This window comes from Oncorhynchus clarkii, chromosome 1, assembly GCF_045791955.1.
Source record: "Oncorhynchus clarkii lewisi isolate Uvic-CL-2024 chromosome 1, UVic_Ocla_1.0, whole genome shotgun sequence".
In the NCBI taxonomy this organism is placed as follows: domain Eukaryota; kingdom Metazoa; phylum Chordata; class Actinopteri; order Salmoniformes; family Salmonidae; genus Oncorhynchus; species Oncorhynchus clarkii.
The window spans coordinates 38,316,047-38,340,972 of record NC_092147.1 but is presented as its reverse complement, the minus strand read 5'-3'; the positions used below and the strand labels follow the sequence as shown (position 1 = coordinate 38,340,972).

At 40.9% G+C, this 24,926-nt stretch overlaps 2 protein-coding genes across 4 annotated transcripts; both read left to right on the top strand.

Annotated features, from left to right (window-relative positions):
* Nucleotides 1–4,717: 4,717 nt before the first annotated feature.
* On the top strand, nt 4,718–15,358 carry LOC139406749 (uncharacterized). 3 transcript variants are annotated; one of them, XM_071149749.1, is made up of 14 exons: nt 4,718–4,817; nt 5,211–5,271; nt 6,632–6,725; nt 6,816–6,903; nt 7,224–7,575; nt 7,785–7,878; nt 8,167–8,254; nt 8,468–8,792; nt 12,595–12,688; nt 12,791–12,878; nt 13,059–13,383; nt 13,529–13,622; nt 13,716–13,803; nt 13,990–15,358. In XM_071149749.1, the coding sequence occupies exons 2-14, from the start codon at nt 5,220–5,222 to the stop codon at nt 14,596–14,598; spliced, it is 2,391 nt and encodes a 796-aa protein (XP_071005850.1). In that variant the 5' UTR covers nt 4,718–4,817; nt 5,211–5,219; the 3' UTR covers nt 14,599–15,358. The 3 variants fall into 3 exon arrangements, with proteins under 3 accessions (XP_071005850.1, XP_071005842.1, XP_071005859.1); XM_071149741.1 differs by having other exon boundaries at nt 5,165–5,271; XM_071149758.1 differs by lacking the exon at nt 5,211–5,271 and having other exon boundaries at nt 4,744–4,817.
* Nucleotides 15,359–20,659: 5,301 nt separating this feature from the next.
* LOC139406741 (ADP-ribosylation factor-like protein 1) lies at nt 20,660–24,907 on the top strand. The gene is made up of 6 exons (XM_071149728.1): nt 20,660–20,782; nt 22,290–22,427; nt 22,625–22,706; nt 22,859–22,970; nt 23,165–23,343; nt 23,572–24,907. The coding sequence occupies exons 1-6, from the start codon at nt 20,779–20,781 to the stop codon at nt 23,600–23,602; spliced, it is 546 nt and encodes a 181-aa protein (XP_071005829.1). The 5' UTR covers nt 20,660–20,778; the 3' UTR covers nt 23,603–24,907.
* Nucleotides 24,908–24,926: the final 19 nt, after the last annotated feature.

Here is a 24,926-nt window from a genome sequence, read left to right as displayed (position 1 = left end):
AAATCAAGACCAAATTAAAACTGTGTGACATGATACCCTTTGGATTTATAATTTTAGAATGTCAGTGTACTAGCTAGTACACAGTGCAGGTTTTAATCATGACCAGAGAGACCACCTAAGTGCCAAATTATCATAGGTAGATTTAAAACTGCATAATTCTGAGGTTCTGGTGAGAACTGGCAAAATGTTTCACAAACTCATCCATGTTGAGGGAGCGTGCCCGCCTTGACTCAACAGATAATTTCTAGGTGACAACCTGTCATCAACCATTGTTGTTCTAAGGTGGGTTTTAATCTGTTTTAAAGCTGAGAAGCTTCTCTCGCAAGAAGCACTGCTGACTGGTGTAACAACAGAAATCTTACGTCAAAATAGCTCAAGGAAGACCTCTTTATAAGGTTTTAGAAACACAACAAAGTCAAGGAGAGTAGACAGTCTGTCCCTTCCACTTTTCTCTCTCCTATCAAGAAGCCACTTGGTTTGAGGAACCTCATGTTTGAGGTCCTCTACATCTGACTCAAAGGTCGGAGCAAAGGCAAACAGAGGCTCCTCATTCATGTATGTTGTACTCTTTGGGTTGAGAGACTGAACCCCTTGCATTATCTCGCAATTCTTCTTTGAAAAACGCCTCTGCAGCTCAGCTGTGAGACTGTCAAGCACCTGATAAAAGATAGCTCTTTGGAAGCTCTCACCATCACTTTGGTCACAATTTTTCTGTCCTACAGTGCTCATTGTCAAGTCGTGAAATCTTAAGCTTGTTTTAGGCTGTCTTTTACACACTGTTTGTACACTTATTTTGCAATGCTCTGCCATCTCTTCAACCTCTTCCCATAGTTCTCCAAAGTAACCCTCACTTCTGTAGTCCTGTAATGTGTCTGTAAGGGCACCTACTAGATCCACAGCCCTTGTTAGGTCAAGAGAGATTGATTGGAGCATGTCAGAAAGACATTTGGCATCACCAAGCACTTTACAAAAGGTAACCAAGAGCCCTATGAAATGTAAATCTGTCTGAGAAAGAAGGTCCCTTGCCTCCACTGATCTATCACCACTATTTTCAAGTGTGATATGTCTCCTGTCTCAGCCTCCAGTATTTATGCTACAGTAGTTTGTGTCGGGCGGCTAGGATCAGTCTGTTATATCTGGAGCATTTCTCCTGTCTTATTCGGTGTCCTGTGTGAATTTAAGTATGCTCTCCCTAATTCCCTCTTTCTTTCTCTCGGAGGACCTGAGCCCTAGGACCATGCCTGAGGAATACCTGGCCTGGTGACTCCTTGCTGTCCCCAGTCCACCTGGCCGTGCTGCTGCTCCAGTTTCAACTGTTCTGCCTGCGGCTATGGAACCCTGACCTGTTCACTGGGCGTGCTCTGTGGCTTGTGTACTTAGCATTGCCACATGCATTCATCCTTTTCTCTATGAGAAGGTCATGCTTTGCTATTTCCTCTAAGATTGTCCAAAAAAATTACCGTTGTGAGAGTCAGACTCTCGATGACCTCTGCGCTATATTTTGAGTGGCAGTTAATAGGAGCACATCTGCAATTGTTTTAATGTAAGTACAGTTTTCCTCCACTTTCTTTTTCCGGACCTCATTTCTGACATCGAGTTGCTGTCAATAGCCCTTTTATGCTGATTCCAAGCATACAGAGCATTGATATGATGCTCTGCCTTCGAATGGAGCTTAAACCCAGAATCTTTAAACAGCACCTTTTTCCAATTACAAAAACCTGACTGATGTGAAGGCAGATTCAGGTGTATTGGGCAGAGAAAAATGCCTACAGGCAAAACATTAAGTTGAATGTTGACTTAAAATATTCAAGGCATGATTTGTCCTTACACCAGGAGCTGTTGAAAGCCATTGTCCTAGTACCATGCTGAGTTCTGGGAAATGTATTCAATCATGGCTGTACATGTTACATAATATGTTATATCTCTATGGAAATGTATAATTAAGGGATCCACAAGATTAGATACTAACAGCTGCTAAATAAAAATGTGTAGTTTCAAGTATAAGCCTGTCCTACCATTGGGTCCTTTTGGAACAGTATACCTGGTGCTTGATGCAGTTGGAAGGGGCTCAATGAAATCTCCTGGCAACTCTGGCTCACTGTCTTACTCAGAGGTCTCAGTATCATCCCTTGATACATCTATTACATTAAAAATAACACAAGAACCATTACTGTATTATCACAATAAAAATGCCACAGCCATCAAAAGAACACACATGAATCAACAACCAACACTTTAAAGTGAGACTTAATCTGACAATTTATCACAAACTGAAGCTAAACTTAAATTCTGAACAGGGCATGTGACTGACTGTCTGGTTGATGGTCTGACCTGGTGGTAGACTGGGTCCTTGCAAATTCTGACCACACTGACTAGCCTAGCCTCACGTTAGGGGACTGCTCTGGGGTCGGTGGGGATGTAAGGCTGGGATCCGTTTGCACCTGATCTGCCCGTTTGTGCTTCTTTAAAAATGAGTCTCATAGCTCTTTCTTTTAATGTTTAATTGACCTTATGCAAAAATAAGACAGTCTATGGTTACATCTAAGCATCCAATTACCCACATTTTAGTCAAATCTCTATCTTAATTGCAAATCTCCATTATCATAATTGTACCTTAAAATCAACTACCAGCCTAAATTACTAGTTAGATCATGGCTAGCCTGACTCTGCAGTAAATAATTTAGCTAGCTATAATTTCTTAGTGTGCAGAGTGCAGAGATTGACACGGAGATGGGGAGGTTTTAGTCCGCAAAAACAACTTTACCAGGACAGAAAATAAACACAACAAAGAAAATCACTTAAATTTGGCTCGGTCCTTCTTCGCTACTTTTGCTCGGTTTCGGTCCCTCCCCGTTCCTTTTCGCGGTGTGCCACAATGCTCCTTTTATTTGGCCTCCACGGCTGGTTGGCACTTCCCCCTAATTACCTCCACTTGGAGTTGTCCGTGTCGGGGTGCCCAGCTCCCGTATTCCCAGCAGAGGGAGCCAACGTCGCCCAACGTCCCCTCTCTTACCATCCCCCGGGGTAGACCTCCTGGGATACCACATAATGATCAATTAGCCTTTAAAAATTAGAAACTTGGATTAGCTAATACACGTGCAATTGGAATACAGGAGTGATGGTTGCTGATAATGGTCCTCTGTACGCCTATGTAGATATTCCATTAAAGAAATCAGCCGTTTCCAGCTACAATAGTCATTTACAACATTAACCATGTCTGCACTGTATTTCTTTCTGATCAATTTGATGTCATTTTAATGGACTTGTTTTTTTTAACTTTTCGTTATAAAAACAAGGACATTTCTAAGTGACCCCAAACGTTTGAACGGTAATGTATATAGAGATTGTTTCCAAAGTTTGTTATCTTGGCATTTTGTTTATTTTCCCTTCTTGTTTTATATAGTAGGCCATGCACTCAAAAGAAGTGAGTCTTCAAACTGATAAGCCTATATGTTGTCATTGCAGGAAGAGAAAAGATTAACCAAATCAGTGCATTTATGACACTAACAGAGCGTGCACAGGTTCCTTGATATGTGCACTACCACCAGTGGGCCAAAGTGCAGCACAGCTGAAATTATCTACCAAAGATAGATGGGGCTTGCAGGAGAACAACATACCACAGACCAATGGTGTGTCCATTGATAATGCACCTGTTTAAAGGTGCTATGAATTCCATCACTGAAGAAGGTTAAAGGACAATCCAAACATCTATATCCATGCATGGCCGTCACGTCATCCACAACACTGCCAAAAAGTCTGGACAGGGTTTTTCCTGAGGTGTGTAGTGTACTGAGTAATTTATTTATGCTTTGATTTACTTAAATTCAGTCTAATTCCAAGCAAGAACATTTATCATGGAATGATTGAATCAAAATTGTTTGAGTACAAGTTCTTTTGCAGGTGTCCAAATTTGATGTTGAGGACCTAGTCGTGGAAGTTAAAAGGAAAGGTTACCTGACAGGTCAACACTTTAGCCAAAACCACCTATATTTTCGTAGTTGTTGAAATACCCAACAGAGTACATTTGAATGGTTTGAAATTCGCATGTCATATTTCCCCGAGCAGGAAATCTCACTCAAAGCCATCATCCCTGGGAAGTAGTTAGTTGCACACCCTTGGCCGAACGCGGTGAAACATCTTAAACTGTAAGAAATCCGTTGTATTTTTTTTAAACGGTAGATATTTTTCCCGTTTGCTCGCCATAAAGCTAGTTAATTGTCTCTGCAGCCTGGATGGAGGATACTTTATGTACGAGCCGGTCCACAAGTGGATTACCTCGAATGCACACCAAGTTCAGACGATACTAATACTCCTGACCGGCTGCCTAGGCTACATATTGGCTTTTTCACCGACACCCGATAGCAAGGGCTAAATGTTTCGTGTCCCTGTAGGACGGTTCTTAACGTCTTTCAGATGGCTAGCTACTGTTAGTCGTTAGCTAGATTTTAAGATTGAGTTGAAATAAGTATTGTAAACCGCATTGACAATTAGTACAGAAAATGTTTCAGTTAACAAACAGTTGAAAATATTTTCTTATCCTCGGAATATGCTAGATTTGTTGTTGTTGAAAAAGCTAGCTTGTTCTCAAACAACGACTTGTCGACCTCACGGTTGTGGAAGTGGGAACAAATGTTTGGTTCCGGATGTCGTTGTTGTACCCCATGCTACAGGGTTACGCCACAGGAAAAAAACAATCATATTCGTTGAAATACATGACACTCCTCCCCCGGATCGTAATAGGGTGCACCCTTCTCGGATCGTGCACAACCCTAACTAGATAGGAATACAGAAACTGCATAACAACTTTTGTTAAAAATGTGAGTGTTTTTTGTGTAACCTTTTCACTTTGGTACCAAATCGAAATATTTATAACAGACGAATTTACTGGGTGTTGAAAATAGGACATTGTTTTGACATATCCTGCTAGGGGGTTGGGTTGTCGTAACTAGCTACTTGATACCAAACGTTAGCTGCTAGCTAGCTAAACAACTAATCAAGGGTTGGCAAATCCTACATTCTTTGTTGGCAAATAGCCCCATACATTTGAGAAATAACCATTTCCCGAAAAGCAAAAAAAACAACTATCAAACTTAAGGAGCTGGCGGATGCTGGATAGCTAACTACAACTGCCTACTAAGCTATTCTTATTCTCCTGGATGGAAAGCTTGTGTGCATGAGCACGCTTCCTTCCTGTACGTTCTGTTCTCTAGCTGGTGCAAATGGAGTCAACGATGGACCCAACGCCTAATGTCACAGATAACTTGTATAAAAGTAAGTAGTAAATGTTATTAGCTATTTTCTTTCGTCTCATCTAGTTACCTACCGTAAGGTAAATTGTCACATGCATACAACTGCAGGCTGTTGTGCTAGTGAAGTAATTTATTGAATGGGTTGTTTTTATCCCCTCTGCTTCCGTTGTAGCGATACACAACATGGCCAAAAGTACGTGGACACCCCTTTAAATTAGTGGATTCGGCTGTTTCATCCACACCCGTTGCTGACAGGTGTTTAAAATCGAGCACACAGCCATACAATCTCCATAGACAAACATTGGCAGTAGAATGGCCCGTACTGAAGAGATCAGTGACTTTCAACGTGGCACCGTCCATAGGATACCACCTCTCCAACAAGTCAGTTTGCCAATTCCCTCCCCGGTCAACTAAGTGCTGTTATTGTGAAGTGGCTCAGCCGCAAAGTGGTAGGTCACACAACGGGGCCGCCGAGTACTGTAGCACGTAAAAATCTTATGCCCTCTATTGCAACACTCACTACCGAGTTCCAAATGGCCTCTGGAAGCAACGTTCGCACAAGAACTAGAGCTGTTCATTGGGTGCTTCATGAAATGGGTTTCCATGGCCAAGCAGCTGCACACAAGCCTAAGATCACCATATGCAATGCCAAGCATCGGCTGGAGTGGTGTAAAGCTTTCCGCCATTAGCTTGGAGTAGTGGAAATGCGTTCTCTGGATTGATGAATCACGCTTCACCATCAGGCAGACCAATGGACGAAACTGGGTTTGCGGATGCCAATAGAACCTACCTGTCCAAATGCCAACTGTAAAGTTTGGTGGCGGAGGAAAAATGGTCTGGGGCTGTTTTTTTATGGTTCCGGCTAGGCCCCATAGTTCCAGTGAAGGGAAATCTTAATGCTACAACAAATTACATTCTTGATGATTTTGTGCTTTGAAATTTGTGGCAACAGTTTGGGGAAGGTCCTTTCCTGTTTCAGCATGACAATGCCCCCATGCACAAGCAAGGTCCATACAGAAGAACTTGACTGGCCTGCAAAGAGTCCTGACCTCAACCCCATCGAACACCCTTGGGATTAATTGGAACGCCGACTGTGAGTCAGGCCTAATCGCCCAACATCAGTGCCCAACTTTATTAGTGCTCTTGTGGCTGAATGGAAGCAAGTCCCCGTAGCAATGTTCCAACATCTAGTGGAACGCCTTCCCAGAAGAGTGGAGGCTGTTATCGCAGCAAAGGGGGGACCAGCTCCATATTACTGCCCATGATTTTGGAATGAGATGTTTGACTTTCAGGTGTCCACTTACTTTTGGCCATGTAGTGTATCTAGTTGCAGCAAGCTATGGACTATTAGGTGATTACAACCCAATGTGTTTTGTTTACAGTGACTGAAGAGGACGTCAAGAGGTTAATAGAACTGCGTTCCTCCAATGAGGCTCTTTTCACAGGAAAAAGAAATGCTGCCAAGGTTGCCTGGAAGTATGTGAGGGTTGTCATATGTATGAAATTGTATACACCAGTATACCACAATCAGGATTGTAACTGTTTTTTTTATTTTTCACTATGCAGTGCAATTCTAAAGGGATTAGGTCTTGAGGGAAAGCTGACAGCTGACCAGATTGCCAAAAAGTGGGAAAATCTGAAGACTAGATACAAGGTAAAGTGTGTGTGCACTTGGAAGAAGGAAGTTGGGTGTTTACTGATATTGTAAATATTTACTGATCATATCGTCAAAACAAAAAAGCTTCATCCCAGCAGAGGAGGCTGGTGGGAGGAGCTATAGGAGGACATGCTGATTGTAATGGCTGGAATGGAATTAATGGAACAGAGTCAAATGTGTGGTTTCCATATGTTTGATACCATTCCATGAATTCCATTCCAGCCATTACAATGAGCCTGTTCTCCTATAGTACCCCCCACCAGCCTCCTCTGCATCCCAGTCATAGTCCCACTTCTGTGTTTGTCTTTTTCCTTTAGGATTTAAAATACCCTTTTCTTGGCAAGGACACAGTTTCTACAAGCATAGCCTCCTGGCCATGGTTCCAACTTATGGATGAGGCCATGGAAGGACGCCTCTTCAACAGCGCCCACGTTTTGGCGGTGGAATCTTTGGGTGGTGAGGATCCGAGTGCTCCCTCACCATTAACCAACGAAAGAGAACAGGGGACCGAGGGTGCTGACATTTTGGAGTTCTTGATCAAAACGGAGATGGAGGACAGTGCAGGGACAGGGAACTTGGAAAACAATGCAACAGTTAACACTGATGCAACTCAGACTGGGGCCTCTACTACTATGGGCTGGCGAAGAATGTCAGAATGCTCATATAAAAGTAAGTAAGTGAGCTGAGCATGCTCTGTGATTGTGTTGATAGGTTGACAGTTAATGATTTATTCAACCTTTATTTGTCCAGGAGGTCTGTCTAGATTCTAGGTCTTTAGTAATTGTAGTTATTGTTTGTTAGCAAGTTTGCTGCAAAAAATAGTGTTACTTGATACAAGGTAATCATTCATATTACTGACATTGTTTCTTGCTCAACAGTGACAGAGCAGGAGACGGAGAGAATGATAAAGCTGCGTGCCGTGAATGAGGCCCTCTTCACAGGCAGAAAACATACCGCTAAGCCAGCCTGGAGGTGAATATGTCTGGGAGGGACAGATGCAGACCATATTATTGCCAAGCACATTCTGTTATTGTCTGTCCCTAATCCAACCCTAGCTCTTTCACACTTACATATGTCTGAAAGGACTGGACCGGCTAGCTAGGAAGACATTTTTATCTATCAGAAGGCAAAATGGAGCTATTACCCTATTGCTTACACCTATTTGATCATTTCAGATTTCGTTTAGTGTCCTAACAGAATTGTTTTGCAAATTATTGTCTCAAGTTAACCATTGTTGTTTGTCTCCATATTTTCCTGCAGAGCTATTTTGAATGTGTTGGGTCTTCAGGGAAAAGTGACTACTGACCAGCTAGCCAAAAAGTGGGATAATCTCAAGAGGCGATATAAGGTAGTGTGAGAGGGTGATGACAGTACTCAACTAGTGCATTTGTGTATGTAACTTGTATTAGTGAACTTTTAGTGTAGTGTATAAGAAAAATTATCCTAGTCTGTTGAAGTTATTATTGATTCACAATGTATCTTGCATCACCTCCTGCACAAATCTCCTCGCAATTCCACTCCACACTGCTCTGTCCACTGTGTTGTTCCTCTTTTGGCGCAGGAGTTGAAATGTCCAGCCCGCGGCATGGAGAGCAACCCAAATTCCTGGCCCTGGTTCTACCGCATGAATGATGCTGTCGAGGGGCGTTTCGCCGGCTGCGCCCCCATCCTGACGCCAGTAGTAGAGGAGGGTGATGAGGAGTTTGAGCCCTCTCCACCACCAAGGAAGAGGGCTCGTCGGACACCAGGGAGGGGGGGGATGTCGGAGTTCTTGACAGAGTCAGAAATGGATGAGCTGGTAGAAACAGAGGATAGGAACGGTGCAGACATGTTCCCAGGGTCCGCCATAGGGGAGTATCACAGGACCACGGAATTCTCATATAAGTGTAAGTGATGTTTTGCCTTTTTTAAAGGGATGATTTACTCAAAATACAATATGACTGTATAAAATCAATATGATTTCCCACTTAGGCTGGTATTGGTTTACCCAGACAGTTTTTAAAGTGCATGTTTGAGTTATTTAGTTACATTCACCATCTTGTGACCCGAACACGGAACCCAAACCGGCTGCGCTCGTGCGCTATCGTGCATACATTTATGTTTGTCCCCCTACACCAAACGCGATCACGACACGCAGGTTAAAATATCAAAACAAACTCTGAACCAATGACATTAATTTGGGGATAGGTTGAAAAGCATTAAACATGTATCGCAATTTAGCTAGTTACCTTGCACTTGCTAGCTAATTTGTCCTATTTAGCTAGCTTGCTGTTGCTAGCTAATTTGTCCTGGGATACAAACATTGAGTTGTTATTTTACCTGAAATGCACATGGTCCTCACTCTGACAATTAATCCACACAGCAGGTACCCACGTGCCATCTCCTCATTGGTTATACCCACGTGGGTGATTGAAAGACTAACTGTTTTGCCAGTTGTCGTGGTAATACTATGAAAGTTTAGATGCCGATCACCATATAAGTTCAAAGATGAAAAGGCCTGGAAGGAGCAGAGATGACTAGAAACAATTTGGTTGGCCATTTTATGTGTGGATTAATTGTCGGAGTAGAGGACCTTGTGCATTTCAGGTAAAATAACAACTCAATGTTTGTATCCCAGGACAAATTAGCTAGCAACAGCAAGCTAGCTAAATAGGACAAATTAGCTAGCAAGTGCAAGCTAACTAGCTAAATTGCCATACATGTTTAATGCTTTTCGACCTGTCCCCAAATTAATGTAATTGGTTCAGAGTTAGTTTTGATATTTTAACCTGCGTTTTGTGATCGCGTTTGGTGTAGGGGGACAAAATACATTTATGCACAATGGCACACGATGGTGCACGCGCGCAGCCGGTTTGGGTTCCGTGTAAGCCTTATGAATTATTGGCAATATTTTAACTAGTAGCAACAATAACTAACTGATTAACAGCTTCTATCTCCAGGCCATCACTGTTAAACAGTTACCACTAGCTGACCTCCGCCCAGTACCCTGCCCTGAACCTTGGACAATGCCACTAACCGGCTACCACCCAGTACTCTACCTTGCACTTTAGAGACTGCTGACCTATGTACATAGTCATTGAACACTGGTCACTTTAATAATGTTTACATACTGTTTTACCCACTATATGTATATACTGTTTTCTAGTCATGGCTCATCCTATATAACTACTGCTATATACACTTTTTCTATTCACAGACAATCCATACCGTCTATACACACCATTCGCATACATATAGTACCAGTCAAAAGTTTGGACACACCTACTCATTCCAGGGTTTTTCTTTTTTTTCTACTATTTTCTACATTGTAGAATAATAATGAAGACGTCAACTCTATGAAAACATATGGAATCATGTAGTAACCAAAAAAGTGTTAAATCAAAATAATTTTTACATTTGAGATTCTTCAAAGTAGCCACCCTTTGCCGTGATGACAGCTTTGCATATGCTTGGCATTCTCTCAACCAGCTTCATGAGGTAGTCACCTGGAATGCATTTCAATTGACAGGTGTGCCTTTAAGTTAATTTGTGGAATTTCTTTCCTTAATGTGTTTGAGCCAATCAGTTGAGTTGTGACAAGGTAGGGGTGGTAAACAGAAAATAGCCCTATTTTGTAAAAGACCAGGTCCATATTATGGAAAGAACAGCTCAAATAAGCAAAGAGAAACGACAGTCCGTTACTTTAAGACATGGTCAGTCAATGCAGAAAACGTCAAGAACTTTGAGTGTTTCTTCAAGTGCAGTTGCAAAAACCATCAAGCGCTATGATGAAACTGGCTCTCATGAGAACTGCCACAGGAAAGGAAGAACCAGAGTTACCTCTGCTGCAGAGGATGAGTTCATTAGAGTTACCAGCCTCAGAAATTGCAGCCCAAATAAATGCTTCAGAGTTCAAGTAACTTACACATCTCAACATCAACTGTTCAGAGGAGACTGCATGAATCAGGCCTTCATGTTCAAGTTGCTGCAAAGAAACCACTACTAAAAAGGACACCAATAAGAAGAGACTTGCTTGGGCCAAGAAACATGAGCAATGGACATTAGACTGGTGGAAGTCTGTCCTTTGGTCTGATGAGTCCAAATTTAAGATTTTTGGTTCCAACCACCACGTCTTTGTGAGACGCAGAGTAGGTGAACGGATGATCTCCACATGTGGGGTCCCCACCGTTAAGCATGGAGGAGAAGGTGTGGGGGTGCTTTGCTAGTGACACTCAGTGATTTCTTTAGAATTCATGGCTACCACAGCATTCTGCAGCATTACGCCATCCCATCTGGTTTGCACTTAGTGGGACTATCATTTGTTTTTCAACAGGACAATGACCCAACACACCTCCAGGCTGTGTAAATGGCTATTTGACCAAGAAGGAGAGTGATGGAGTGCTGCATCAGTTGACCTGACTTCCACAATCACCCGACCTCAACCCAATTGAGATGGTTTGGGATGAGTTGGACCGCAGAGTGAAGGAAAAGCAGGCAAAAAGTGCCCAGATTATTGGTGAACTGCTTCTAGACTGTTGGAAAAGCATTCCAGGTTAAGTTGGTTGAGAGAATGCCAAGACTGCAAAGCTGTCAAGGCAAAGGGTAGCTACTTTGAAGAATCTCAAATATAGCACTTTATTTTGGTTACTACATGATTCCATATGTGTTATTTCATAGTTTTGATGCCTTCACTATTATTCTACAATGTAGAAAATAGTTTTTTTTTTTTATATATATTTAGAAAATTGGTACTTTATACATTTACACTGAGTATACAAAACATTAAGCACACCTGCTCTTTCCATGACATAGACTGACCAGGTGAAAGCTATGATCCATTATTGATGTCACTTGTTAAATCCACTTCAGTCAGTGTAGATGAAGGGAGGAGACAAGTTAATGAAGGATTTTTAAGCCTTGAGACATGGATTGTATGTGTGTGCCATTCAGTGTGAATGGGCAAGACAAAATTACTGTGAAGAACTGCAACACTGCTGGATTTTTTCACGCTCCGCAGTTTACCATCTGTATCAAGAATGGTCCACCACCCAAAGGACATCCAGCTGACTTGACACAACTGTGGGAAGCATTGGAGTCAACATGGGCCAGCACCCCTGTGGAATTCTTGACACCTTGTAGAGTCCATGCCTGACAAATTTAGTCTGTTCTGAAGGCGGGGGGGGGGGGGCGGCGGCTGCTGCTGCAACTCAAAATTAGTAAAGTTTTACTTATGTTTGGTATTCTCAGTGTATATTCTGGTCCTGATGCTAATTTCCTGTAATACTATCCATTTTGCCATGGGGGTTTTGTTCTGTGTATTTAAATACTGTATTCTCAAAAGCTCATTCTATTGCATTTTAGTTACAGTCAGCAAACACTGTGTTTATGTGTATACTGGATTCTTGACAGGGCTCACTAATATATCTAGTGTGTGTGTGCGCGTATAGATTGCATTTGGGTTACAGTGCTATTTGGGTTGTTAATTGGATTCATATGGTCATTCTTGTTTTTTTTTATATGTATTATTATTTGTGTACTTGATTTACATTTTACTACATTGTTAGGAGCTATTATCATAAGCATTTCACTGTACCCACTATAACATCTGCTAAACTGTGTACCCGACTGATTTAACTTTGATTTGAACAAGTTACTTCGATAACACGTCTTTGTGAAGAATAACACTAGTTATATTTGCTTGCATTACAGTGACTGAGGAGGACACCAAGAGATTGATAGAGCTGCGTGCTTCTAATGAGGCTCTTTTCACAGGAAAGAGAAATACTGCCAAGCCTGCTTGGAGGTGAGTTGGCTTGTGTTGGAAGAAAGTATTTGGCTAAATAAAAATCTGCTATTTCCAGTCTATGTACTCGGTTTATTTTGTAAATCCCTTATTTCTCTGCAGGGCAATAGTGAAAGAGATGGGCCTCGCAGGCAAGTTGTCTGCTGATCAGGTCTCTAAAAAGTGGGACAACCTGAAGACAAAATTCAAGGTAACGTAACTAGTGTGTGTCTATGTACAATCTCACCCTATTTGTCAGAGCCTGTGGGTTTACTTGCGCATGTATGTAAACATCCATGCTTATTTGTGGTACCGGAGGATGAGCACCGGAGGATGGGTAAGTCTTTAAGTTTTATCTCCCAATAAATTTCGATCTTCTTTTGTCCTTTAGGACTTGAAGTACCCGCCACGTGGCATGGAGAACCAGAGCAGCCCTGCCTCCTGGCCTTGGTTCCAACTTATGAACGATGCCTTCGAGGGCCGACTGGCCGGGAGAGCCCCCAAAATAACGCCTGTATGGGTGAGCGAGGAAGACTACTTGTTTGTATCCTCGCCGATGCCTACAGAGAGAGACCCGTGTCCCATGCCAGAGAGTAGTGGGATTTCTGAGCTGGTAGAGGCAATGGGACCAGGGGACACAGATGTGGATGGAACCGTTACGTTCATCGATGCCAGTGGAGAGGAGTGCCCCACACCTTTGGAATTCTCCTATAAAAGTCAGTACCATTCTTCATGTCTCAGAATGTACTTTTTAAGGAGGATAAAATACTTTTAAAATGTAAAACTTCAGGAGTTTAAAATGTATGACTGTTGACAATATGAGGTAAACAAATATCCACTTTATTTTTGTTTTGATGACAGTGACAGAGCAGGATACGAGGAGGCTGATCAAGTTGCGGGCTGCCAATGAGGTTCTCTTCACTGGGAGGCGAAATGCTGCCAAGACTGCATGGAAGTTTGTAGGATTTAGTATGAAAATAAATGTCAATGACAATGCAATGAAATCAGATATGCATTATCAAAACTAATTGATCATGTTTGTGTGCAGGGCCATTTTAAAAGAGTTGGGTCTCCTGGGAAAGGTGTCAACTTACCAGGTGGCCAAGAAGTGGGACAACTTAAAGAGGAGATATAAGGTAAACGATCAGGTGTTTGTTTGCTGCTAATGTGTGCAACATGAAATAAACCAAACTGCAAGTGGATCAAAATCTGAATGTCTTTAGTGAAGGACCAATCCTTCCTAATGCACATGCATTGCTCAAACACTGTAGTCTGCTCTGTGTTTGTGTTCTATAGTTTGTCCCCTGTTGTTCTCTGAACAGGACCTGAAGTACCCTCCTGTGGGCATGGAGAGCATGGCAGACAATGCTGCTTCCTGGCCATGGTTCTACCTCATGAACGAGGCCATGGAGGGCCGCCTTGCTGCCAGCGGACCTGTCCTGACCCCTATAACGGATGGCGACGACCCAAAGCCTTCCCCTTTGCAGCCCATTCGAAGTAGAGGACGCCCGTTGCTGGACAGAGGCGACACCACACTGGAGTACGACCAAGAGATGTATGCGGACCCCGCCACAGAGGAGTGCCACAGGGCCACAGCGGAGTGTGAGAGGGCCCTAAGAGAGGAGAGGTTGGGTAGGGGGCCAGCTGGGGCCACTGCTGCTCACAAGGGAGTGACACTAGAGAGAGAGTGGGAGATGGTGGAGAGGGAGAGGGCAGCGATAGAGGGGGATAGAGCGGCAGTGGACAGAGAGCGGCAGTGGCTGGAGAGCGAGAGAGCCAACTTGGCAAGAGAGAGGATGCTGTTGGAACAGGACAGGATGGCCCTGGGGAGAGAGAGAGAGGCCTTTGAGAGCCAGAGGGCAGCAGTGGTGATGAACAGCGCTACAGTGGTGCACACTGGACACATCAACCACTGTGGGATGGGGATGTAGACTGATGTTATAGACGGATTGGAAGCCAAGGACTGATCAAGAGCTTTCAAGTTACTTGGAGAACAGACTTTTCAGCATGTTTTCACCTTATTGGCTCGAGATTAATCTCTTTTTACACTATCTCTAAACTTAATGGTTTGTTCAACTAAACCAGTGAGAGATTTCAATCTGTGACACTGCTCACTTGTTTTGAATGATATTTGGAAATTTGTCTGTGTTGTATTTCTTTTGACAGAAAAGGCTAATGATATAAGCCTTAAAGTTTTTGTGATTTGACTCAGTTATTCCAATGACCTCACATCGTCTTTTCAGTCTTGGTTGCAATTACAGTATATTGTAATAAAATTTAAAAAAGCACCGTAAAGTGAGAACTGAACGCTTAAAACAGTTCTAACTTTTAAAATGTCTCTGTGAAAGCTGTTTTCACTTTCAAACAATTAAAACGCTGTAAAGTACTGCTAAAAAAGTATGGAAGTGAATTATTGTTTGAAAAATCTAATCACGGTAGGGGAGAGGGTTAAGTTGAGGCATTTAAAAAAAAACAACATTTGGCATCACTCAGTCAAGGGAAATGTACGGTGCATTCGGGAAGTTTTCAGACCCCTTGACATTCCACATTTTACGTTACAGCCTTATTCTAAAATGACGGAAAAACAATTTAATAAAATCTACACACAATACCCCATAATGACAAAGCAAAAATAGGTTTTACCATTTTTTTGCCCATTTATAAAAAATAAAATGATTACATTTACATAAATATTTAGACCCTTTGCACAGTACTTTGTTGAAGCACCTTTGGCAGCGATTACAGCCTCAAGTTTTCTTGGGTATGACATTACAAGCTTGGCACACCTGTATTTGGGGAGTTTCTACCATTCTTCTCCTCAGATCCTCTCAAGCTCTGTCAGGTTGGATGGGGAGCGTTATTACACAGCTATTTTCAGGTCTCCGGAGATGTTTGATCGGGTTCAAGTCCGGGCTCTTGCTGGGCCACCCAAGGACTTTCAGAGTCTTGTCCCGAAGCCACTCCTGTTGTCTTGGCTGTGTGCTTAGGGTCATTGTCCTGTTGAACCTTCGCCCCAGTCTGAGGTCCTGAGCGCTCTGGAGCAGCTTTTCATCAAGGGTTTCTCTGTACTTTGCCCCGTTCATCTTTCCCTCGATCCTGACTAGTCTCCCAGTCCCTGTCGTTGAAAAACATCCCCACAGCATGATCCTGCCACTTTTTCCATGTACAGTGCCTTAAGAAAGTATTCATACCCCTTGACTTATTCCACATTTTGTTGTTACAGCCTGAATTCAAAATGGATTAAATATTTTTCTCACCCATTTATACACTATACCAAATAATGACAGAATGAAAACATGTTTTTCAACATTTTTGCAAGTATTGAAAATTAAATACAAAAATATCTAATTTACATAGGTATTCAGACCCCTGAGTCAATACATGTTAATCACCTCTGACAGCGATTACAGCTGTGAGTCTTTCTGAGTAAGTCTGTAAGACCTTTGCACATATGGATTGTACAATATTTGCGCATTCTTTAAAAAAAATGTATTCTTCAAGCTCTGCCAAGTTGGTTGTTGATCATTGGTAGACAGCCATTTAAGTCTTGCCATAGATTTCCCAGCCAATTTGAGTCAAAACTGTAACTATGCCACTCTGGTACATTCAATGTAGTCTTGGTAAGCAACTGCAGTGTATATTTGGCCTTGTGTTTTAGGTTATTCTTATTCTAAAACTGATTAAATAGTATTTTTTTCCTCATTAATTGACACACAATGACAAAGCAAAAACAGGTTTTAAGAAATGTTAGCAAATGTGTTAATTCAATTGAAATATCACATTTACAAACCGTACCTACAGGGGTACAGAGGTCCTTGGTATGACCTTAAAACAATTCAATGTTAGCTCAGTAGAAATCCAACCCTGGGCTATAGGGCAGGAATATGACCCTTCCATTTGAAAATATAAATGTTTCTTCCATAGTTCATAGAGAAATTGACTATTCATTTTACAGCATCAGAACATCAAAGTAACAGTATTTTAACTTCTTCCAAGAATAACTATTCATATACAATATGCAGCAGAAACATGTAATTAATATGAGAACATTAGTTCATAATCTGTAAAAGTCCCACAAATCCACAATTGTGAAATGGGCCCCTGCCCACGGGCGAGTAGCAGCATAATGGACCATGACAGACAGAGGGGGACAGGGGAGACTTCACCTCATACCAGCGTGGATGAAATTATGAAATTACCCAGTCAAATCAAGCTTTATTTATACAGCACATTTAAGACACGGAATGCAACACAATGTGCTTCACAGGAAAAAAAATAAAAACAATCAAAATAAAAACATATTTACTACACAACAAACTTAAGAGGATAAAAACTCAAGAATTAACAAAAATGGAATGACTAAAAAGCACCCTGAGGAAAGGCAAAGCTAAAAATGTATGTTTTAAGATCTCTTTTAAATTTGTCCACAGTTTCAGCCCCCCTCAGGTTCTCTGGCAGGGTATTCCAGAGTCTGGGGGCATAATAACTAAAGGCTGCCTCTCCATGCCTCTTGGTCCTAGGCTTTGAAGGCCAGTGGACCTGAGGGACCTACTGGGCACATAACTTAAAAGCATGTCTGACGTATTGTGCACAATTGGGAATTGATTTAAAAAACAATATATTTTAAAATGAATTCTAAAACTCACAAGCAGCCAGTGCAGTGACCTTAAAACGGGTGTAATGTGTGCTCTCCAACTGGTCTTGGTCAGTACCTGTGCTGCAGCATTCTGTATGTTTTTCAGTTGACCAATGGCTTTCTTGGGTAGACCAGACAGGTGAACATTACAGTAGTCAAGCCTACTTGTAATAGAAGCATGGATGAGTCTTTCTGTACCAGCCTGAGAGAGAAATGGCTGCACCTTGGCAATCTTTATTGCTCATGAATTAAAATGTGGGGCCATATTCTCAGATTCTCTCATTGTGCTTTGGCTCCAACAATAAGTACCTCGGTCTTTAGCTGGAGAAAATTTTGAGCCATCCAAGTGTTTCAATCACTAATACAGTCTAATAATTTATCAGTGGAACTAAAATCCTCTGGTGACACAAGTTGTGTATCGTCTGCGTAGCAGTGAAAATCAATGCTGTGCTTTCTGGTAACTCTGTCAAGAGGTAACATATAAAACTGAACAGTACAGGACCCAAAATTGAACCATGTGGAACGCCACATGTGATACGTATTTTCTTTGAGTTATGTTCACCAAGGGTGACAAACTCTCGAAAGGTTCAATAGGTCCTAAACCAATTAAGGACCAACAGTGTCAAATGCAGCACTTAAATACAAGAGTAGGACAGAGAGCTGTTTGGCTTCTGTGTTGGCTCTAAGATAATTTACCACTTTAAGTGTGTCTCTATGCTGTGGAGGGCCCAACAACCAGATTGGATTTTAAAAAAAATACAGTTTGCACTTAAAAAATTGTTGTTTGTAAACCAATTTCTCCAGAATGTTGTTTCAAGCGGCAAATAAGAATCATTAGTACGTCAACCAAACAAACCAAACAAACCAAATCCCATTATATAGTGGCTTGCAAAAGTATTCACCCCAGAATTTGAGTGTGCATAACTATTCACCCCCCCAAAGTTAATACTTTGTAGAGCCACCTTTTGCAGCAATTACAGCTGCAAGTCTCTTAGGGTATGCCTATATAAGCTTGGCACATCTAGTCCCTGGGACTTTTGCCCATTCTTCAAGAAAAAACTGCTCCATCTCCTTTAAGTTGGATGGGTTGCACTGGTGTACAGCAATCTTTAAGTCATACGACAGATTCTCAATTGGATTGAGGTCTGGGCTTTGACTAGGCCATTCCAATTTAAATGTTTCCCTTTAAACCACTCGAGTATTGCTTTAGCAGTATGCTTAGGATCATTGTCCTGCTGGAAGGTGAACCTCCCAGTCTCTAATCTCTGGAAGACAAACAGGTTTCCCTCAAGAATTTCCCTGTATTTAGCGCCATCAATTATTCCTTCAATTTTGACCAGTTTCCCAGTCCCTGCCGATGAAAAACATCCCCATAGCATGATGCTGCCACCACCATGCTTCACTGTGGGGATGGTATTCTCGGGGTGAAAGAGGTGTTGGGTTTGTGTCAGACATAGCGTTTTTTTTTTTTTTTGCAATTACTTTTTTTCTGGCTACTCTTCTGTGAAGCCCAACTCTGTGGAGTATATGGTTTAAAGTGGTCCTATGGACAGATACTCCAATCTCTGCTGTGGAGCTTTGCAGCTCCTTCAGGACTATCTTTGGTCTCTTTGTTGCCTCTCTGATTAATGCCCTCCTTGCCTGGTCTGTGAGTTTTGGTGGGTGGCCCTCTCTTGGCAGGTTTGTTGTGGTGCCATATTCTTTCCAATTTATAATAATGGATTTAATGGTGCTCTGTGGGATGTTCAAAGTTTCTGATATATTTTTATATCCCAACCCTGATCTTTACTTCTCTATAACTTTGTCCCTGACCTGTTTGAAGAGCTCCTTGGTCTTCATGGTGCTGCTTGCTTGGTGCTGCCCCTTGCTTCGTGGTGTTGCAGACTCTGGAGCCTTTCAGAACAGGTGTATGTATACTGAGATCATGTGACAGATCATGTGACACTTAGATTGCACACAGGTGGACTTTATTTAACTAATTACGTGCCTTCTGAATGTAATTGGTTGCACAAGAACTTATTAGGGGCTTCAAAGGGGGTGAATACATATATATGCGTGCACCACTTTTCCATTTTTAGTTTAGTTTTAGTTTTTGAAACAAGTTATTCTTTTCATTTCGCTTTGGACTATTTTGTGTATGTCTATGACATGAAATCCAAATATATATGTATATATATATATTTTTTTAAATTACAGGTTGTAATGAAACAAAATAGGAAAAATGCCAAGGGGATGAATACTTTTTCAAGGCACTGTAGATAGTCCAGTGCAACTTCTAGCATGTGGTCAGTAGTGAAAAAAGTACCCAATTGTCATACTTGAGTAAAAGTAAAGAAACCTAAATAGAAAATGACTAAAGTAAAAGTGAAAGTCACCCAGTGAAATCCTACTTGAGTGAAAGTCTAAAAGTATTTGGTGTTAGATATACTTAGTATAAAAAGTACATCAAAATGCTAAATATTCTTAAGTATCAAAAGTAAAACTATAAATCATTTCACATTCCTTATATTAAGCAAAACAGACAGCACCATTTTATTTTTATTTATTTACAGATAGCCACTCCAACACAGACATAATTTACAAACAAAGCATGTATTTAGTGAGTCCGCTAGATCAGAGGCAGTAGAGATGACCAGGGATGTTCTCTTGATAAGTGTAAATTAGACAATTTTACTGTCCTGCTAAGCATTCAAAATGTAACAAGTGTTTTTGGGTGTCAGGGTAAATGTATGGAGTTAAAAGTACATTATTTTCTTTAGGATTTTTGTAAAGTAAGAGTTGTCAAAAATATAAATAGTAAAGTACAGATACCTCAAACTACTTAAGTAGTTCTTAAGTATTTGTCCACTGACAGTTAGACACTGGAAATGAAAGCCAGAGATAGGTTTTTAAAGCTTTTGTTTGTATATTGTATGGTGTATTTATTCATTAACATGTTGCTTATTGGTATATTTGTTAGCCAATTTATCTGCTATTGTAGATTAACCTGTATATTTATCTGCTTTTTGAAGTGTGATTGTACTCAATATTCTATGTGACTATAAAACAATTTGCACTAAATAATAAAATGTCATGTTTTTTATTGAAACTATTATGAGTAGCAGTTTTTTTTAATACAGACAGGAGTATTTCACGATGTGTCAATGCAGGCAGCCATATCAAAACTTTGATCCACTCTGCCGGTGTGGTCTTCGATTTGTGCTACAAGTTATTTTCTCCGAACATTAATGTGTACGTTTTAATATTTTCAATGTTGGGACTGTACCGTATAATGTATGATTGTAATGTAAAAGAGCAGACCATCAAATCACCAGTACATCCCTGAAAATAGGTGGCGATAATGTCCTGATAACGGCGCTGTCAATGTAAACAAACCCAAAAGAAAGAAGAAGAGACGCCACTCAATGTACAATAAATATTTTCCTACAAAAAGCTTTGCATACTGATTGATAGCAGGGACTGTTATTAGTCAAAAATGGGTAAGATTCGTTGCTACTTTACAGTTTGCTTTTAGAGTTATCGACAAAATTTTTACATAAAATCAATGTTTAGCCACTGATTAATGTCTGACCATCATCTGCCAACGTTTTATCTTAATATTTGGTTGTATGTCTTAGTGTTAGCATTAGCAAGCTAGGTAGGTAGGCTGTTATGGTAAATGTACGATTTTCTATGAATAAATTATGATTATTTGGTTATTCTTTGAGGTATGCCAGACGAACGTTTGCTATCCAGTCAATGTCTAAAATACAGATGACGATATGTTGCTCTACTAGCTGGGTCGTTCCACTAGTAGAGTACATTTTGGGTAGTGTCCAAGAAAACTATTAATTTCACCTAACATTCTGTCATAAAGAGCACATTTTCAACTTCATAAAAAAAAACATGTTTTCCCATCTCAAGGGTTTTAAGATGGGAAAAATGTTTTCATGTTTTTCAGATTTATAGGAATATTTGAACCCACTTAACCCCAACCTTTCCTAACATTTTAACCATCATTGCAAAGCCCTAGTTATTTTGTTGCCATATTCTGTTTGTTTTTTTTGTGAAAAACTGAGCAGTCGAGCAACACGTTAACCCTCTTGCCCATAGATAGATTGAATAGAAATGTTTTAACAATTTCAATCTGCTGAAGCTTGCATTCAAACGCCCCTCCCTGTTGCACACAACACGCGTATACACGCGTATATTCCCCCTGTCAGGAGGGGATTTATGTGTGATTTAAGATGAAAACCTCAACCCTTTTACTTTAAAGGCACTTTATTGGCATTTGGTCTTTTTTCTTTTACTTGCAAATGTAAAAAAAATAAAAAAAATAATCTAAAAGTGCCTTTGAAGTAACAGGGTTGACCACAACAGGGTTGAGGTTTTCATGTAAGCTTGTGTGCAACATGGAGGGGCAATTGAATGCAAGCTTCACACAAATTGAAACTGTTAAAACATTTTTTGCCAATCTGTCTATGGACAACAGGGTTAACGTGATGCTCGACGGGCTCTGTTTTCCACCACAAAAGAAAATGGCAACAACATAACTAGGGCTTTGCAATGATGGTGAAAGGCTGGAGTTACGTGATCTTCCTAGGAGTCTGAAAAACATGACGAGGGGCATGTAAAAAGGCAGATTCTTGCCACTTTAGCAAGTCTTTATTCATATAAAATTATTTAGAGAATTTTCCATGTGGTCTATATTAAATGGCACGCCACTTAAAATATCAAAGGGAAACACCCAGCTATCTGCCTGCTCTGCAGGCATCTCGTATTACATATTCAAGAAAATAATAACTTTCTGACACGTGAAAGTGAATGCGTACCAGACCGTGCTTTTATGTCTTTAGTAGAATTCCTTTCACGATATGATGCATTTAGCAGACCTGACAGTTGACATTAGTGTTTGCCCTTTGAAGTTATCTGTATAGTTTGACAAATGTTATGAGTAAAGTATTACCACTTTAATCTTCTTTATCCCTCCTGCCTTGTTAAATCTAGGTGGGTTCTTCTCCAGTCTTTTTTCTGGCCTGTTTGGCACCAGGGAAATGAGGATACTGATCCTGGGGTTGGATGGAGCTGGGAAAACCACAATCCTTTACAGACTTCAAGTTGGGGAGGTCGTCACCACTATTCCCAGTGAGTGAAAATAACTTATTCTCAGTGCTGAGGAACACTCACACTGATGGCCTAACTCCTGCATGCCCATACGATGGTATGTCTTGCAACAGATAAATTGGTCACCGAAATGGCTCATGCAGAGAATGACATGCAAACAGTTACGATTAACCTACAATACTAGAAATTAGTTGACTTACCATTCTCTTCTTTTTCAGCCATTGGTTTCAACGTGGAAACGGTGACATACAAGAATCTGAAGTTCCAGGTGTGGGATCTTGGAGGGCAGACCAGTATTAGGTATTGAGACATTCCTGACTTCAACTTATTTATTGTAGCATATGTCTCACACATATCTGAATATTGCAACCATCAGCAGTCAGTTTGTCAAGAGTCAACCAACAAATGTATTGGTTACCCAAATGTTCTTCTTGCATCTCTCTCTGTTTCAGGCCTTACTGGCGCTGCTACTACTCTAACACTGATGCTGTTATCTATGTAGTGGACAGCAGTGACAGGGACAGGATGGGAATCTCCAAGTCTGAACTGGTGGCTATGCTTGAGGTATGAGTAATGTGGCTTTAGTAGCTTGTATAAAAGCCTTCCATAGTTGAATATGTTTACTGGTCCCATGGCTCTCACTAGCTCTTTTTTTCCATGTACTTGCTATATGTTGATGGAATTGTGAGCTAAACAGCATGTGCAGTCACAGACTAGGTTTCCAGATATAGAGGGCTCTGTCTGCATTCTCTCTGCAGGAGGAGGAGCTGAAGAAGGCTATACTGGTGGTGTTTGCCAACAAGCAAGACATGGAGCAGGCCATGACTCCCACTGAGGTCGCCAATTCCCTGGGCCTGCCAGCACTCAAAGACAGAAAGTGGCAGATCTTCAAGACCTCCGCCACCAAGGGAACAGGGTTGGATGAGGCCATGGAATGGTAATGGAATTGGAACCAAATGAATGAGGCTGTTTAGTTAAGGATAAGGCAGTTTTTATGTGTGTGTGTGTGTGTCTTTCAGCTGTTAAGATGATGACAGTTTTAAATTATCATTAAATTAGTTACATGGTTTGCATTAGGAACAAAGAATATGAGTGACAAGCTGAGGAGTCATTCAATATACAACAACAAAACTGAATAATTTTTCTGTTTCTGCTTACTCCTTAGGCTGGTGGAGTCTCTCAAGAGTGGACAGTAACCTCAGCCTAACACCATGCAAATAAATGTGACTTCCCGCCGCATATTTATGCTAAATTCATTGTTAGAATCTTCGTAGGAGCATTGTTAAATCTCTGAGCTGTTTCCCAAAACCATCGTTACTAAAGTTGCACTTGAACACGCTCATTATTTACCGACTGCCTCACCACTCGTAGAACAGTTAAGTGCATCATTATGTTTTTGACCTTCTGTGTCACTTTATTTACAGAAGATCTCTGCTAAACATAGAATCAAGATGTTCATCTCTCTGATTATGACTGCCGATAACTTCAGAACAAAGTTGACTACAAATACAAAGTTGCTAAAGTCTTTGCAATTATTACAAGCAAGTAAGTGAAGGATAAAAATATGCTTCAAATTAAAACCGAGATAACTGCATTAAAAGATAAATAGGCTACATGGGTCTATATATTTCAACCTAATTGAAATCAATGTCATGTTCAATCAATTGAATTCTATTTTGCCAATTATTGTCTGTATCTGTAATTTTTGCCTCAATATATTTTGATGTGTAACAACATTTGCGCAATGATGTGCTCAATGTGATTTTGTGCATTATTGGGTAAGCATTATAAGTTGCCTCAATATTTGCAGCCAACCATAGGTGGTAATATCTTTCTAGGAGCTGATGCATCATCAGGATTTTGGAATATGATTTGAAAGGAGAAAGTTGATTTGAGAGGAGCGCTGCTTTTGTTTCGATCCTATCAGTGTCAACACATGGTCTAACAACGCTTTTAGTGAATGTTCATTCTGCATGTTGTTTTGAGAAACGGACGTTACATCTTTGGCCGTTGTAAGAATGAGGCATCATTAAACACTCCTAAACCAAGTTCCATGGCTATCAGGAAACCGGGCCCTTAACTGAGTGGTTTGCCTTGTTGCAGGGGACATCCTAAAGATGGACTTTTTTTTTTATTGCTGTCCCTGAGTCTGAAGTTTTACATTAGCTTCCATTTAGTTCCTATCAATTCCCCCTTTCTATTCCTAGTATATCTAGCTAGGTGGACTCGTTTTTGTGTGTGTGTGTGTGTGTGTGTGTGTGTGTGTGTGTGTGTGTGTGTGTGTGTGTGTGTGTGTGTGTGTGTGTGTGTGTGTGTGTGTAAGTTATGGATATGTGGTTGTCTGTTTTTTTTCTTGTGTGCTCATTATTCCAATACTCATTATTGGTCCTGATAAGTTGGGTTAATTGATTTTTAATATTTATTTATGTACCTTGATAATGGCGTTAGTGATAATGTAAATACACAATTATTAAATAAATGAACATCGTATTTGCAAGTTATGGCGGTTACTGGTATTTG

Excerpts from the sequence above, each read along its gene's own strand:
- LOC139406749 (XM_071149749.1), top strand. The coding sequence starts at position 5,220 with ATGGAGTCAACGATGGACCCAACGCCTAATGTCACAGATAACTTGTAT. Across the intron at positions 13,384-13,528 it reads TTTGGAATTCTCCTATAAAA|TGACAGAGCAGGATACGAGG; the intron begins GTCAGTACCATT and ends TTTTGATGACAG. Across the intron at positions 13,804-13,989 it reads ACTTAAAGAGGAGATATAAG|GACCTGAAGTACCCTCCTGT; the intron begins GTAAACGATCAG and ends TTCTCTGAACAG.
- LOC139406741 (XM_071149728.1), top strand. Across the intron at positions 22,428-22,624 it reads GGTCGTCACCACTATTCCCA|CCATTGGTTTCAACGTGGAA; the intron begins GTGAGTGAAAAT and ends CTTCTTTTTCAG. Across the intron at positions 23,344-23,571 it reads TTGGATGAGGCCATGGAATG|GCTGGTGGAGTCTCTCAAGA; the intron begins GTAATGGAATTG and ends CTTACTCCTTAG.